This window comes from Platalea leucorodia (assembly GCF_965183815.1).
Source record: "Platalea leucorodia genome assembly, contig: HAP1_HAP1_SCAFFOLD_24, whole genome shotgun sequence".
In the NCBI taxonomy this organism is placed as follows: Eukaryota; Metazoa; Chordata; class Aves; order Pelecaniformes; family Threskiornithidae; genus Platalea; species Platalea leucorodia.
In genome coordinates, this window is record NW_028121458.1 from 1,508,630 (window position 1) to 1,525,736 (window position 17,107).

The 17,107-nt window shown below is 53.4% G+C and overlaps 1 protein-coding gene across 1 annotated transcript; it reads left to right on the top strand.

Moving 5' to 3' along the window:
- Positions 1-5,604: 5,604 nt before the first annotated feature.
- Positions 5,605-6,540, top strand: LOC309603244 (olfactory receptor 14I1-like; the record flags this gene model as incomplete). Its single annotated transcript, XM_082338132.1, has 1 exon — positions 5,605-6,540. One exon carries the CDS (start codon positions 5,605-5,607, stop codon positions 6,538-6,540), a length of 936 nt encoding a protein of 311 aa, XP_082194258.1.
- Positions 6,541-17,107: the final 10,567 nt, after the last annotated feature.

Below are 17,107 nucleotides of genomic sequence, written 5' to 3' on the forward strand. Positions count from 1 at the left end.
GCCTGTGGACTAGAAAGGTTGGGGGGCACTGAGAAAAATGCTCAGGGAAGCTGTGAGCTGCGCAGAGAAACCATTGGAGCTGTGGGCCTGCAGGAAGAAATCACTTCTGGCTCTCTTCTGAGCCAGCCCAGAGGACCTGGACTGGTGTGTGCTGTGTCCTGGGCACTCCCCTGCAAGGGTGGGATATGAAGAAGGCTTTTGGTGTGGGAAGGAGCAGAGAGGTGCTGGTGGAGCTGGCTGGTGGAGCTGGCTGGTGTCATCATGAGACCTCTCTCAAACATCTTGGAAGGGGCAGAGAGATCAGGGAGGTTGCAAGGTCCTCAGAAAAGGCAAATATCAAAGCCATCCTCAAGAAGGGCAAGAAGGAGGACCGGGAGTGTTACAGGTTGGTCAGCTTCACCTCAGCCCCTGGGAAGGTGGCAGGGCAAATGCTCTTGCAGCTATCTCCATCACTTGAAGGACAAGAAAAGGATTGCTGAACCCACGTGGGAGGGGAAAGAAGGGCATGCTGTGTACCTGGACTTTTGCAAGTCCTTGCATGTGGTTTCCCGTGGTCTCCCTGGAGAGGATTGTTGACATCTGGACTGAAGAAGTGAATGATGCGGTGGGTGGGAAGTTGGCTGGACGATCAGGAACAAATTCTGTCAGTGGTACAAAGTCCTCCGAGGAGCCAGATACTAGCAGCATCCCTCGGGGATCAGCAAAATTTCTTAAAAAATCATGAAAAGCTGGAAATTAAGACTTTTTACAGAATGGACCCCATCCGAGTCCAAACTAGTTCCCTTTAACCCCTCCCAGTACAGACTGGGCCCCCTCCCAGTACAAAGTGGATCCTTCAAACACCTCCCAGTAGAGAATGGGGCCTCTCCCAGTGCAAACTGGACACATTTAATACCTGTCAGTACAGACTGGGCCCTGTCCCAGTACAAACTGGTTCCTTTTAACCCCTCCCAGTACAGACTGAGCCCCCTTCCAGTACAAACTGGATCCATTTAATGCCTCCCAGCACAGACTTTGCCCTGTCCCAGTAGGAACTGGATCCTTTAGTCCCCTTTCCCAGCACAGACTGGGCGTCATCCCGGTACAAACTGGATCCCTTTAACATTGCTGAGCTCAGACTGGGCCCTGTCCCAGTACAAACTGCATCCTTTTATCTTTTTCCATTACAGACTGAGCACGTCCTAGTACAAAATGGATCCCAGGATCCCTTCCCAGTAAAGGCTGTGTCCTGTCACAATCCAACCTGGATCCCATGATCCCTTCCCAGTACAGGCTGTGTCCCATCACAGTCCAACCTGGGTCCCTTTAACTCCTGCCAGTACAGCCTGGGCCCCATCCCAGTACAAACTGGATCCCCTGGCCCCATCCCAGTAGAGATTGGGCCCTGTCCCCGTACAAACTGGATCTCTTTAACCTTATAGACTGGGTCTCATCCCTGTACAGACCCCTAACTGCCCCCAGACCCCTAAGGGCCCCCTTGGACCCCTAAGTTCAACCTTGGCACCCCTAAGTGCGTCCATTGTCCATACCCCTCCCTCCCTTCCCTCCACTATGCCATGCCCCATGTGTCCTCTGGCCCCAGCCGCAGCCCCGCTTCTTGACCTTCACCTTGCTGTGGGCCAGCCCCACCTCCCCCAGTGCCTTCAGCCCTTGGTTGAGAGTCCCCCTCACCTCATCTAGCCTTCCTTGGAGGGAAGCCTCTGCCCAGGTCTTCACCAGACCTTGAGTGGGCTCAAGGCTTGTCCTCCTCAGGTGGTGCCAGGTGGCCATTAGATCTTTAGAAGGTCTCAAGCTCAACCTTGGGTGTTGACTGAGAAGACAACCCCTCCAGTGGAGACATCAGAAATCCTGAGATAGCTTCAAGGTCAAATCCAAGAGGAAGAAGAGAGGTTGTAGGTGCTGGAGATCATCTAGTCAAAGCCCACCTTAGAGTGGAGACCACCCCTGGAGATACCCAACGCACGAGTGGTGTCCCTCAGGGGTCCATACTGGGACCAGTACTGTTTAATATCTTTATCAAGGAAACGAACAGTGCAACTGAGTGCAAGTTTTGAGATGCCACCAAGCTGAGTGGTGCAGGTGACACTCCCGCGGGACAGGATGCCATCCAGAGGGTCCTGGACAAGCTTGAGAAGGGGGCCTGCGTGAACCTCATGAGATTCAACAAGGCCAAGTGCAAGGTCCTGCCCCTGGGTGGGGGCAACTCCCAGTATCAGTAGTGGGGGATGAAGGGATTGAGAGCAGCCCTGAGGAGAAGGACTTGGGGGGACTGGTAGATGAAAAGCTGGACATGAGCCGGCAATGTGCTCTCTCAGCCCAGAAAGCCAACCGTATCCTGGGCTGCATCAAAAGAAGCGTGGCCAGCAGGTCGAGGGAGGGGATTCTGCCCCTCTACTCTGCTCTGGTGAGACCCCACCTGGAGCCCTGTGTCCAGCTCTGGGGTCCTCAGCACAGGAAGGACATGGACCTGTTGGAGGGGGTCCAGAGGAGGCCACACAAATGATCCGAGGGATGGAACACCTCTGCTATGAGGAAAGGCTGAAAGAGCTGGGGGTGTTCACCCTGGAGAAGAGAAGGCTGCTGTAGGAGGGTAGATTTAGATGGAACACAAGGAAAAAATTTTCACAATGAGGGGAGTGAAACACTTGAACGGGTTTCCCAGAGAGGTGGTAGATGCTCCATGCTTGGAAACATTCAAGGACAGGCTAGATGGGTCTCTGAGCAACCTGATCAAGTTGTAGATGTCTCTGCCCATTGCAGGGGGGTTTAATTAGATGACCTTTAAAGGTCCCTTCGCATCCAAACCATTCTATGATTCTATGATTCTATGAATGCTATGACCAGGATTAGAGGGGTCCCTGCCTCCAGCCAGGTGGAAGAAAAGGGACAACAGGGTTTACTGGACTGTGTGGATTCGATGGCCTGGCACAGGAGACCCGCAGGAGTATAAGGCTCTAATGGACACGGGTACACAGTGTACCCCAATGCCATCAAGCTATAAAGGGGCAGAAACCATCTGCGTTTCGGGAGTGACAGGGGCATGACCATGGGACAGTAGGAAAGGAGTGCAGGTGCCTATTCCTAACAGACGCCATGACTGCAGCAAGAGGAATCCCACCTCCTGGGGGTTTGTGGCAGGCATGGGAGGCAGCTGAGGTCCCTTCCAGCCCCAGCACTACAAATCCAGCATGAGATGCCTCCACTGACTCAGCTGATTGCCTTCCCTCAGCATGGCTAAAGGAGATGCCTCCCTGGTAGTGTCCAGGTGTCCTGTCTCATGATGGGCCAAGGAAGGGGGATTCTCAGACCTAACTGTGTCTCGGAGAGAAGCAAGGGCACTGCTGCAAAGGAAACATCTCTGCAGAGGTGAGACAGGCAACAGCGGTGATTCCTTCAGTCTCTTCCCAAGCAGGTTCCTGGAGAGCCCCAGGGACACCTGGAGGGAGCGCCGAGTGGGGTGGGGGCAGAGACAGTGACGTCTTGGGCAGGTCCCCTCCTCCGGGGCTGAGACAGGCTCCTGGGGTGGAGGGAGCTCCTGGTAAGCAGGCAGCAGTGCAGAGAGACAGCTCTGCCAAGGAGCAACTCCTCTGCCAAGCGCAGCAGGGCTCTGGGCAAGGGAGTAGGGCAGAGCGCGATTAAAGGCAGGCTGGAGTGGGAGGAGAGAGGGGAGCTGCAAGGGAAGAAACCTTTGCAGCCCTTGACACGGTAAGTCTCTTGGTGCAGGGCAATGCAGCTGCCCTTGCGGGAAGGGTCTCCGAAAGCGTTCATAGGCTCCAGCCTGCAGGGTCTGTGAGGAGGCCTCCCAGCCCAGGGGCTCATGTTAGACCAGGGGGAAGGGGTGAAGGCAGGGGGTGCAGCCAGAGCTGCCCAGGGCATTTCAGAGGGGACTTTTGCAGAGGAAGAGCAAGGCAGGGGATCCCTTACAGCTAAAGAGCTTTCCTGAGGCTGTGCTTTCAGTTTCCTGCTGTTCAGGAAAAGGGGAAAAGGCGCTGCTGCGTTTGGAGAGGGAGCCTGAGAGTCCTGAGCTGCCACCCTGAGAGATCAGGAGGTCTGGTAGGAGCCAAGGCAACTGCTTGCATCCACTCCTCTCCCTCCAGAGAGCACCAGCATCACCTTTGCTGGCCTCAGCAGGGTTTCTCTGACCTGCTCCTTCCGGCCTGCAAGCGGGGAGTACCTCTGGAGAGTGCCTGGAACAGGGAGGTTTCTTCAGGTCAGAGCTGAGCAGACAGGAGTGGGTGATGGGGTCTGTGATCCCTGACAGGGAAAAACTGGAGGGCAGAGCAACAGTTCCTGGCAGGGATAGCTCCAGGCAGCAGAGACATGGGCAGAGAGCTCTAGGAACCTCCAACCCCAAAGGGCATGGGAGGGAGAAGTTGGGAAGCTCCCTGCCATCCCCTCCAATGCAGACACCTGCCTCTGCGCAAGACCCCTGCTCCCGTCTCCCACCCAGCACAGCCTCTGCCCTCAAGGCTGTGTGGTCCCGGGCAGGAGTTGCCTCCTGTGCAGCCAGAGCTCTGGCACAGCAGAGGGGCATCTCTCCTGACACGTGGCCGCTTCCCTCTGCAGGGCAAAGGGGCTGCGAGCGACTGCCCGGGGCTTTTGCTAACTGGGAGGTGCTGTGCTCTGCTGGGTAAGGAGAAGGCTTTCCTGAGTGCCCGGCCGCCTCTCCTCTCCTTGCTTCCCTTAGGAGGAGAGTGACAGAGTTCTGCTTTGGTCCTCCACCTGCTTGTGCTGCTCTTCTTCCTGCTCGTGGGGTCCCTGGCAGGAACGGTGGTGGTGTGGGGCAAGGGGTGGGGGTGTGGAGTGCCTGCTCTGGCCCTGGCCTGGAGGGCGCTGCCCTGGAGGTGTTTTCATGGGACCAAGGTGCCCACGCCCTCTCTTCATTTGCCAGGCTCGAGACACTGCACTCAGTGCTTGGGCAATGAGGCACTGCTTCCCTTAGCAGACAGCACCTTAAGACACCTGATTATGCTGGACAGGGAGTCCTGCAGGGCTGTGAGCATCCCTCCAGAAGGGCACAGCTCTCCTGTAGGACCTTGGAGATGTCTGAGAGCACCCGATCTGCCCATGCCAATCAGCATCCTTGCCCTGTCCTCTTCCTCATACTCTGCAGAGCTGTGCTGGAAAGGAGAGGTGTTTTGAACTCTGCACCTGGCACAGCACCCCTCTGCTCCCAGGACAGGCCAGTGTCTTTTCCAGAGCAACCTCTGTGACGAGACCCATTTGCTGCACCTCATCTCCCACCTTCCTCTGGGGAAGAAAGCCTCCTTCTGGGCTTTTTGCCCTCCGCTCTAGTGCAGCACAGGGAACTCCTCCCCAGGAAGCCTCCCTCCAAACACCCTGGGCTGTTGCTGCCTGCATGGGTCATTGCTGGAAAGCAGGGCTGACCCTTCAGGAGCCCCTGGGGAGAGGGCACGGCTCTGCACAGCACACTCAGCCAGCACAAACCACAGCTGAAGCCTCCCAGCTGCATAACAGTCCTGCACAAGAAGGAAAGGCACCCTTAGGCATTTCACAATGAATGAATGAAATTTGGCTCAGAGAAGATTCTCTGAATTTTTCTCTTTTCTCTCTTTTGGCAGTTTCCATGCCCAGAAGTGGCAGATGTCCAATGGCAGCTCCATGAATGAGTTTCTTCTCCTGGCATTTGCAGAGAAATGGGAGCTGCAGCTCTTGCACTTCTGGCTCTTCCTGGCCATCTACCTGGCTGCCCTCCTGGGCAACGGCCTCATCATCACCGCCATAGCCTGTGACCACCGCCTCCACTCCCCCATGTACTTCTTCCTCCTCAACCTCTCCCTCATAGACCTGGCCTCCATCTCTACCACTCTCCCCAAAGCCATGGCCAATTCCCTGTGGGACACCAGGGCCATCTCCTACTTGGGATGTGCTGTACAGGTCTTTTTCTTTGTCTTCTTCATTGTAGGAGAATACTGTCTTCTCACTGTCATGGCCTACGACCGCTATGTGGCCATCTGCAAACCCCTGCACTACGGGACCCTGCTGGGCAGCAGAGCTTGTGTCCACATGGCAGCAGCTGCCTGGGGCAGTGCGTTTCTCAACTCTGTCCTGCACACTGCCAATACATTTTCCCTACCCCTCTGCCAAGGCAATGCTTTGGACCAGTTCTTCTGTGAAGTCCCCCAGATCCTCAAGCTCTCCTGCTCACATGCCTACCTCAGGGAAGTGGGACTTCTTCTGGTTAGTGTCTGTTTAGTATTTGGGTGTTTTGTTTTCATTGTGGTGTCCTATGTGCAGATCTTCAGGGCTGTGCTGAGGATCCCCTCTGAGCAGGGACGCCACAAAGCCTTTTCCACGTGCCTCCCTCACCTGGCCACGGTCTCCCTGTTTCTCAGCACTGGCATATTTTCCCACTTGAAGCCCCCCTCCATCTCCTCCCCAGCACTGGACCTAGTGGTGGCAGTGTTATACACTGTGGTGCCTCCAGCAGTGAACCCCCTCATCTACAGCATGAGGAACCAGGAGCTCAAGGATGCAGTGTGGAAACTGGCCCAATGGACGCTGTTTCACAGACAATAACCTGCCTTCCCTTCTCTGCACATTTGCCAGAGTCTTTCTTAGGCCAGGAGTCTGTTTTCTTCTCTCATGATAATCCTGCTTATAGATAATTTTCTGGGCTTATGCTACTTGTCTTGAGGCTTGATCTTATTTTCCCTGAGTTGCACAACACTCTGTCAGATGTGGCATGCCCAAGAGCAGGTCTTCAATAAAACAAAATCTCCCAGGTCCAGTGCCTGAAGGCTGCGCTCTTCCTCCAAAGCTGCTGCCAAGAAAATGTCCAAGGAATTGTTTTTTTGAAGAGTCTGATCTCCTTTTGTTCTCAGTGTTTTGGGAGTTAAGATCATGGTACTATTGGGTTCCACTGGACCTAATGTTCTGGATTTAAAAGCTCTCTTCTTGGTGTCCAGGCGCAGGGGAGATGGTCCATGAGCTCCCTTTCTCTCCTCAGGTTTCTTCATGTATGACAGGAGTGATGGCGTATACCAGACTCCCTGGAAATGAATCTGGAGGGGTGAGGAGAGGAGAGGATGGGGACTCCCCACATGCCCTGGGGTTGCAATGAATGGAGGCTCAGAAGGTGAAAGGCCCTCAGATGTGAACTCCCCCAAAAGCAAAACATGAAGCTATTGAAGCTGTTGAAGTGTCTAGAGGAGAAGTCTTACGAGGAGCAGCTGAGGGAGCTGGGGTGGTTTAGTTTGGAGAAGAGGAGGCTGAGGGGAGGCCTTATTGCTCTCTACAACTACCTGAAAGGAGGTTGTAGCGAGGTGGGGGTCGGTCTCTTCTCCCAGGTAACAAGTGATAGGACGAGAGGAAATGGGCTCAAGTTGTGCCAGGGGAGATTTAGATTAAATATTAGGAAAAATATCTTCCCAGAGAGAGTGGGTAGGCATTGGAACAGACTGCCCAGGGAAGTGGTCCAATCATGGTCCCTGGAAGTATTCAAAAATCGTGTGAATGTGGTGCTTGGGGACATGGCTTAGAGGTGGACCAGGCAGTTAGGTTATGAGGTTGGACTCGATGATCTCTGAGGTCCTTTCCCACCTTAACGATTCTATGATTCTATGATTAAACTGAGGTATGCAAAACAAGGACTCTGCCATGGGAGTCAGTAGGAGCGCAGCAGGCAGAAGAAAGGGAGAGTGGAGAGGTGCAGGAGCTGCCTGAGAAGCCCCAGGACTCTCATGCCGTCCTGGGGAGTGGGGCTGCTGGGAGCAGAGGAGGGGCAAATTCAGTCAGCACTGGGCATCACCTACAATATGAATTCAGGAGAGCCAGAGAGTGCCTGGCCTCCATTTCCTCACGCCCTTGGGGCCATACCAGCCCTGGCGCTGATGGGGAGCCTGAACCCCCTCCGCCCTCCCCCCCAGGAGCTGCTGTGCCCTTCAGAGGGGCTGGGGCTGTGGGGTGAGTGCCCAGAGCTCTGCAGCACCCTGCGGTGGGCACTGCCGTGGGGCCAGCCCAGGCTGGGCTGCTCTGCTGGGCTGGGGAGGGGGCAGGGGAGGTGGGGAGAGCTGGGGAGGGGCTGGGCTGGGAAGTGCCCGGGAGAGGAAAGCCCCAGTGTAGAGCTAAGCTGTGTGAGTGTGCAGAGTGGGGGCCCCCAGCAGGGTGCTGACAGTGCAGAGTCAGGCATCATGGTGAAGGAAGCAAGGCACCAAAGGTGCAGAAGAGAGCGGCCAGGTCTGTGCCATGTTCCCTGAACATCCTGGGGAAGCTTTCCTGGGAAAACTGTCCCAGATCAGTCCTGCACACCAGCCATTTCCACCTCTGTTCATACACCCCAGCCCTGAGAAGGGACATTTCCTGCATGGTCACTCCCATCCTCCTCCGGGGCTCAGTGATACCCAACTCCACCACCAGTATTAAGAAAAAAGGAGCTAGTTTCCTACTGACATTTATTGCGCACAAGCCCCATAGCTCTTGCCACAGCTGCTCTCTCAGCCAAGCCGGTTCTCAGACAGCTCCAGTTTGAACAGGTGCTCATGGCCTTGTCTCAACAAAGACTGAATATCAGCATTGAGTGAGATCCCACCAACTGGCCTGGGTTCTTGCTCCTGTGTTTTCTTCTGAACGATTTCTAAAGAACCCATCTCTCTCAGCCTCTCCTTGTCCATCATGTGCTCCAGGTCCCAGCCACCCTTCTGGCCTCTGCAGGACTTGCTCCAGTCTGTCAGGCTCTTTCTTGTGCTGGGAAGCCCCATGCTGGATGCAGCAGTCCTGATGTGGTGGTTCTGTAGCGGGTTAGCCTTGGCCAGCAGCCAGGCACCCACCCAGCTGCTCACTCACTCCCCTGCCTCAGCAGGACAAAGGGAGAAAATAAGATGGAATAACTCATGGGACAAGGTAAAGTAAAGGAGATCAGTTACTGAATACCATCACGGGCAAAGACCCGTTGACTTGGGGAAGATCAAATTCATTTGTTGTCAATTAAAAAAAGATTTGGATTGTGAGAAACAATGAGAAAAATTTTAAAGACCATTCCCCTCACACTTTCCCCAGGCTCAAATTACTCCATTGTTCCCACTTCTTCTACCTACCTCAACACCACGAGGAGCAGGGGGGATGGTGAGGAGGGGGCTAACAGTCACTGCAGAACATCTCTGCTGCTCCTTCCTCCTCACACTTCTGCCCTGCTCCAGCGTGGGTCCTCTCCATGGGATCCCACTGTATTTGCAGTCAAGGCTAGGTGTTGTTCCTTTCTCTCTCTCTTACTTTTCTCCTGCATACTCACAGAATCATGGAAATGTTGAGATTGGAAGGGACCTCTGGAGATCAACCCCCCAGCTGAGGCAGGTTCAGCTAGAGCAGGTTGCTGAGCACCTTGTCTAGCTGGGGTTGGAATATCTCCAGGGATGGAGACTCCACAACCTCTCTGGGAAACCTATTACAGTGTTTGACCACCCTCACAGTCCAAAAGTGCTTTCTTGGGTTCAGATGGCATTTCATGTGTTTTTAGCTGTGTCCATCACCCCTTGTCTTGTCACTGGGAACTACTGAGAAGAGTTGGGCTCCCTGGTCTTCATGCTCTCCCATCAGGTGTTCATATACATTAACAAGATCCCTCTGCACCTTTTCTTCTCCAGACTGAACAGTCCCACATCTCTCAGCATTTCCTCCTATGAAAAATGCTGCAGTCCCTTAAACCAGCTTTGTGGCCCTTTGCTGGACTTGCGTTTGTAGGTCAAGAACTTTATTGTAGTGAGGAGCCCAGCACTGGACACAGCACTCCAGATGGGGCCTCCCCAGTGCTGAGTGGAGGGCAAGGGTCACCTCCCTCCATCTGCCAGCAAGGCTTTTCCTAATGCAGCCCAGGACGCTGTTGGTCTTTGCTGCGAGGGTGCATTGCTGGCTCATGCTCAGCTGCTTCTCCTCTGGGATGCCAAGATCCTTCTCTGCAGAGCTGCTATCATCTGGCCAGTTGGCCCCCAGCATGATGTCCACAGTGTGGCTGGATCACAGGCTGCCCTCCCCCACGGACTTTCTCAGCAGCACCTTGTCCTTCTTGCAGATCAGCTCCACCTCTGGCACAGGCCCCACGGTGCTGCAGAGTCACCTGGCACAGCAAAGCCCTCTCCTGCCAGGGCTGCACAGCCCAGGCCTCTTGCTCTCTGCCCTTGGGGACTGCAGCTTTTGCTCTCCGTGGGGGAACCTCATCCATCATTATGGCACCACCTGCCACCCACTCCAGCATGCCTCTGCTGGGAAGCCAAGCCTTGCCACACACGGGCTCCCACCTCTGGGGACCAGGTTTCCATGTGACAAGTCTGCCCTTGGCCCTGGTGCCACATCTGAGGTGCTGCAGCCCAAATGGGCACCAAAGCCCACAGCCTGGGGCACAGAGAGCAGGAGCCCCGTGTGCCATCACAGAGCTGTGACATCAGTGGAATAAGAGCTGAGGTGGGGAAGGACAGCTCCCATGGCTTTGTGGTTGCTGGAGATACAGCGTCTTGAGGAGAGACTGAGAGGGGAGATGAGAAGTGAGGGATGCCTTGTGTGATGTGAGGGCAGCTCAGATATATGGAGGGTCTCTATGGGACATGTTACAGGTTAGATGGTGCCTTGTGTGTTGGTCAGCTTCTGAATGGGCCACCCAGTCTTCTGCTCTCCTGGGTCTGGTACTCCCAAAAGCGGAAGGGCTCGTCAGGGGTGTGAAGACCTGAAGGCTGCAGTGGCCATGAAATTGTGGTCTCCAGATCCCCAGGCACATGCGGAAGGAGAGGAGCAGAGAGCAGACCCTGTGAATCACGGAATGAGAATTTGGCCTCCTGTGGGCACTGGCAGGTGGGATCCCATGGGGGCATTGTCAGGGCCCTGAGAGCACCCATAGACCTTCACAGCCCTGACCAGCATTACCTGCGGCTTCCACCCCCACCTCTGTCCATGGGCCCTGGAGAACATTTATGCCCAGCTTGATCTATGCTGTAGGTGTACGGGTCTCCAGACATGGCCATAGACACAGCCTTGTCTGTCCATGGACCTTGTTGAGTCAGACTTGCAGACTCACTTCCCAGTTTGATTCTTTATGGGGTGTACAATGGAATGGCACTGTAGCCCTCCAAGTGCCAGACCCCAGCTGATTCACAGAGGCCTACCCTCTTTTTGCTGCCTTTCGTCCCATCCCTTGGTCAGGCTTTGGGAGGAGAGGAAGGCAAAGCAGGTGAGGTTTCTGGGTGCCAGTGACTGAAATGGGGGAGCAGATCCCTCACATGTGAAATGATCTAAAGTCTATGCTGGTTGAAAACTGTTATCTTCAGCTCCTTTCTTGGAGGCTTGAAATCTTCTACAGGAACCTGGAAGCTCTGAGATCCCTCCATCTCCCTCTCTTTTAGCAATGAAGTTGATAGTAGCCATGTCTCCTGGTTTCAGCTGGATTAGAGTTAATTTTCTTCCTAGTAGCTGGCACAGTGCTGTGTTTTGGATTTAGGATGAGAATAATGCTGAGAACACACTGATGTTTTAGCTGTGGCTAAGTAGTCCTTACGTTAGTCAAGGAGTTTTCAGCTTCCCATGCTCTGCCAGGTGCACAAGAAGCTGGCAGGGGGCACAGCCAGGACAGCTGAGCCAACCTGGCCAAAAGCCTGTTCCATACCATATGACGTCATGCTCAGTATATAAACTGGAGGGAGTCTGCTGGGGGGCAGCGATCGCTGCTCGGGGACGGGGTGGGCATCAGTCAGCGGGTGGTGAGCAATTGCATTGTGCATCACTTGTTTTGTATATTCTTTTATTTTTTTATTATTATTATCATCATCTTCATTATTATATTTTTATCTTCCTCTGCTCTCCTATTAAACTGTCTTTGTCTCAACCCACGGTTTTGGTATTTTTTTTTCCAATTCTCTCCCCTATCCCACTGCAGGGAGGGGAGCGAGCAAACGGCTGCGTGGTGTTTAGCTGCCTGCCCAGTTAAACCACAACAGCCCTTCTTCTCAACTGCTTTAGATATGTACTTCTGGATTGGGCATCATGCCCTATATTGCAAATACTGATTTAATTGACGTTGCCCAAAGTGGCTACCATGGATGCAGACTGCTCCACTGCAGGTATTGCTATTCAGGCAGATCAGTGCTTTTGCTGTTGTTACTGTTATTGTTGTTGCAGATACTGGTATTGTTGGGGAAATCACACAAACACTTGAAGGGTAATGGAAGGATTGCCATCTTAGTGGCCCTCCAGTGAAGTGGCTCCTCTTTGCCCATGTCTCACTGTCATTGCACAGGCTCTAAACCTGGGCAAGGATTCTGGATGCGGTGTAAAAAGTGCCGAGCAGAGGGGGAGAATCACTTCTCCTGGCTGTGGCCCTGCTCACACAGCCCAGGATCCTCTGCTGGCTCATGTTTTGCCTAAGGAAACTCAAGGACCACCAGAGCCTTCTCCACAGAGCTGCTGCCCAGCCACGCAGCCCCTGGCCTCTGTCGCTGCAGCCTATAACTCCCCTGCTCAGTCCTTGGGCCTTTTTAGAAGATGTATGCAAGATTTGCCCTTGGCTTTCTCCAGTCATGATGACCTTCCAAAATGTAGCAGAGCAGCCCTGCTGTGACATCGGCCTGGTCTCTCAGCAGCCTTGGATTCATCCCATCTGGTCCAAGGGACTACTAAGGGCTGACCTTCCTAAGTAAGCCCTGACTTGATCTCCATCCACTGCTGGATTTCACCTGGGGTTCTGCCTCTTAGGCACACGGAACTGGGAGATTTTGCTGGTGAAGACAAAGGCCAAGAGTGCCTCACACCTATCTACGCCTACCTAACTCAATTCAGCAGTGGCCACATGTTGACTTCATTTCTTCTTTAACTGTTCCTGAAGTGGTAACATTGTGCCCTTGAACTCCCTTGCAAGTGTCAACTCTACGGGAGCTCTGGCTTTCCTAAAACCAACCATATTTCTGAATTCCTCCTTAGTTTCAATCCTTGCATCCACCTCTTGTATGCTGCCTTTTTCCGATGCAGCTTCCCCCATGAGTCTGCTGGTTCCCCACGCTTCTGTCTTGAGATCTCTGCTTGTTTTCCTGACTCTTGGTATGCACATTCTCGGAACTGAAAGACACTGTCCTTGCAGACCAGCTGTACTGAGCTCTGCTGCTCTTCTGTGCCGCTCATTGGGGATCCCCCACTTAAAGTCACAAGACCAGGCCAAAGTCTGCTGCTCTGAGGGCTAGCATCTGCACTCTTCTGTTCTCCTTCCCCCTGGGAGGTGACACCCCACTCTTGCATGGTCACGACAGCCAAGGCTGACACTGGTTTTCACATCCATCGCCAGCTCTGCCTTCTTTGAGAGTAACAGATGCAGATGAGTATCAACATTTTTGGCCAATCTGGCAGCTGTGCTACAAAGTCCTGTGTCCCAAGCTGTGTCCCAAACCCCCCCAGAAACCTCCGGGACTGTTTGCATGCTGTTGTGGTCTCCTTCCAGTGAATGCCAGGGTAATGAAAGTCCACAGGGGGACTTCCATGGGTTCTTTGTCTCCCACCACATTGTCAGCCTTATCAGCCTCTCCTCTGACCCTCACCCACAAGGGCTCACCCAGTTTGTTCATCCCACAGAGGAGCTTCACACATCTAAGCAGCTCCTTCACACTGGGGACACCTCCCTCCTCATCCTTCTGGCCTGTCTCTCCTGATGATCCTCTACCCACCCATCACAGCACCCCAATCATGTCAGCTGTCCCAACACACCTCAGCTGTTATTCCCTCCAAGTGGGATGAAGGGATTGCATGCAGAGCTCCAGCTCCTCCTGCCTGTGCCCCAGGCTGAGGGCATGGGTGCATGGCTGGGCTGCAGCACCTCAGCTGTGGCACCTTTGGGCTGAGAGCAGACTTGCAAGAGGGAAACCTGCTACCCAAGACCTCAAGCGTGCAAAGGCTTTGCTTCAGAGCAGAGACATGCTGGAGTGGAGAGCAGATGGCAATGTAAAGAAGAAATGAGGGGCCCACAAAGGCGGCAAACCCTGCTCTCTCCAAGGCCAAAGAGAAACAGAGCTGTTCAGTCCAAGCAGGAGAGGAATTTGCTGTCTGTGGCGTCTCTGCAGTGGTGGAGGTGAATCACAGGAAGGAAGAGATGATGTTGAGAGTGCCCTTGGCTGTGGACATGCTGTGATAGAGGCAGAATGAAAATCACCAGCCTGATGCATGTCTGTGACATCAAGGGCATGGTTAAACGATGGGGGAGAGAAGGGACAGCAGAGTTTGAGAGGGAATGCACACGAGTGGGGCCCCTGGTGTGATGTGCTTGGTATTCATGCACTGCCCAGCATCTGCTGGAGAGAGAAGGGACAGACCTCACGTCAGTGCAGTGGTGGGATTCAGTCATGGGCCCAAAGGCACCGAATCTGTCTGAGATGCCCTGGGTGGTGCCTGTCACACAATGAGTCTGAATGGGGAGGGGGTTCCTGTACAGGCCCTGTGCTGTCCATGTCAGCTGCATGCAGTTGGGCTGGAGCATCCTGGCATCTCACAGAGCTCTACAGGCCTGTATTTGGCTATTAAATTAAGATTCAGCTGGCCTGAATTAGGTCAGACAATTAGAGTGCAAGGGATGCACTTGACAAAACTGCCATTCTACTTGAAGGACATGTAGAAAATACAGCTGATGGAGAACAGAAAGAGAGAGACTTAGCTCTCCCTATGGCACATGGCTGCATTTGGTCAGCTGAAGACCTCTATAGGCTGCCCAGGACGTAAGGAATATCTACAGGTTCAGTTGTCCTACATGCGGGCATCTGCTGTCATTTCATCTGGCCAATGGAATTTCCCGTCAGCCTCCAAAGTGCTGCCCCCAGATGCTCCATTAGAGCTCACAGTGACCAGCATGCATCTTGGTCACCTCTGGCACCTCAGATGTCACCAGGTGTTTGTGTCTGAGCAGCTCACTCATGGCCTTCATCTTCACTAATTAGCATGGGAGCTGAGAGAGGCAGCTCACAGGCAGGTGCCTTTTTTGTGCACACCTGAACCGAGGCAAGAGGAATCCCCATCCTGGGGGGTTGTGGCAGGGAGCTGAGTCCCCTTCCAGCCCCAGGTCTACAGAGCCAGGATGAGATGCCTCCATTGACTCAGATGAATGCCTTCCCTCAGGAGGGGTAAAGGAGATCCCTCCTGGTCACTGTCTTGGTTTCCTGTCTAATGACGGGACCTGAAAACTCAGTCTCTGTTGGGAGAAATGACACTACTGGAAGTAACTCTCTCTCCCCAGCTGAGGGAGGGAATATGAGTGATGACTTCAGCCTGTTGCACAGCAGGTTCCCCTGGAGCCCCAGGAGCACCTCAAGGGAGCCCAGAGGGGCAGAGAAAGTGCTGCCTTGGGCTGGTCCTGGTGTGGGAAGGAGTAAAGAGGTGTTGGTGGAGCTGGCCAGTGTCAACACGAGAACTCTCTCAAACATCTCAGAAAAGCCAGAGCCATCAGAGAGGTTCCAAGGTCCTCAGAAAAGGCAAATATCAAACCCATCTTCAAGAAGGGCAAGGAGGAGGTCCGGGAGAATTACAGGCTGGTCAGCTTCACCTCAGTCCCTTGGAAGGTGATGGGGCAAGTCCTCCTGCAGCCATCTCCAGGTACTTGAAGGCAAAGAAAAACATTGCTGAACCTGTATGGGAGGGGAAATTAGGCAATGATGTTGTGTCCCTGGACTTTGACAAGGCCTTAGACATGGTCTCCCATGATCTCCTTATAGCCAGATTGGTCGTACCTGGACTGAAGAAGTAGATGATGATGTGAGTGGGAGTTATGCTGGACGATTAGGCCCCGATGTCATCAGTGGTACGGAGTCCTCCTGGCAGCCCATCACTTTTGGCATTGCTCTGTGACCAGCACTTGGGCCAACACTGCTGAGTTATCTTTGTTATCTCCCTGTATGGTGGGATGGAGCTCACCTTCAGCTCCTTTGTAGATGAGGGCAAGCTGAGGGGAGCCTTTGAGATATCTCATCTAGGTCACCCCGTCTTGAGCAGAAGAGTCAGACAAGACAATGTTCAGGTCTCTTCCAACATGAGTTATTTGGTCATTCAAAGAGTCTTTCCCTTGAAGACAGAATAGGCAGAGGAAGGAGAAAAGACAGAGGGGCAGAATTAGAGAGAGAAAATGTGCCAGTATAAACACAGTAGTTCCTCTGAGCAATGTTTCTCCATTTGAACCATCGGGAAGAACATTTATTTTGATAAGTGGCTGCAGAAAACTATTCACATAGTGAAAGAGAGCATAATCAGCTTGCTAGTACATACCCTTGGTGCTGTTTAAAAAGAAAACCTTTGAAAAAAATAATGAAAATTAATTAAAAAACCTAGCAATGCTGGAAAGGAAGACTTTTTCAGCTCTTCCAAAGAGTTCTTTTCTGCAGAGGTTTCACATTTGTCCTAAAATCTACGTTGAGGGCTTCCTTCATTTATCCACACAGAGGTGGTCACTGCCTCCAGGATGCCCTGGGGTAGCTGAAGCACCCCTGTGGGAAATGCGTCCCAGGAGATATGGGAGCCCTTCTGGAGCATGAGCTGGGATGCAGGCAGAGTACCTCGGGGTGGGGGAGGGCATCACCTGCCGCCAGCACTGCTGGGGTGGCTGAGCAGGGACCTCTCCAGCACAGCAGCACATTGTGTCCCCTTGGCTGCTGGCTCTGAGGGCACTTCTGGCTGGCCAGCAGTGGGCAGACAGACACTTGGAGGTCTTGAAAGCCCTTACATTACTGTCCCCAACAAGATGAAAGCTTTGGGGAGGTCAGGGCTAGCTGGGACTGGAAGATGGTAGGTTTGGGGGAGGGAAGAGGGGCTTGGCCAAAAGAAATGAAAGATTTTGGAGAGCTAAGATCCATTCAGGTAATTTTGATGCCATTGTGACAGTGACTGTGAAAACATTCATGCTAGGCCTTTACCCTATTTCTAACCAGCAACCTTAAGTCCTAAGCCTGCCCCTAAATGCTACCCCTCACCCTGCAAGGAATCCACTACTCCAATCCCTCATCTCAGAGTTTACTTCTTAACCAAAGTCCAAACACAGAACCCCTTACCCATACTCTTACCCTATTGATCACCCTAATCCCTTGCCCATACCTCTAGCATTAAAATGGGTGGGAATGCTATGGTGAGGTCAGCTGTGCCTCAGGAT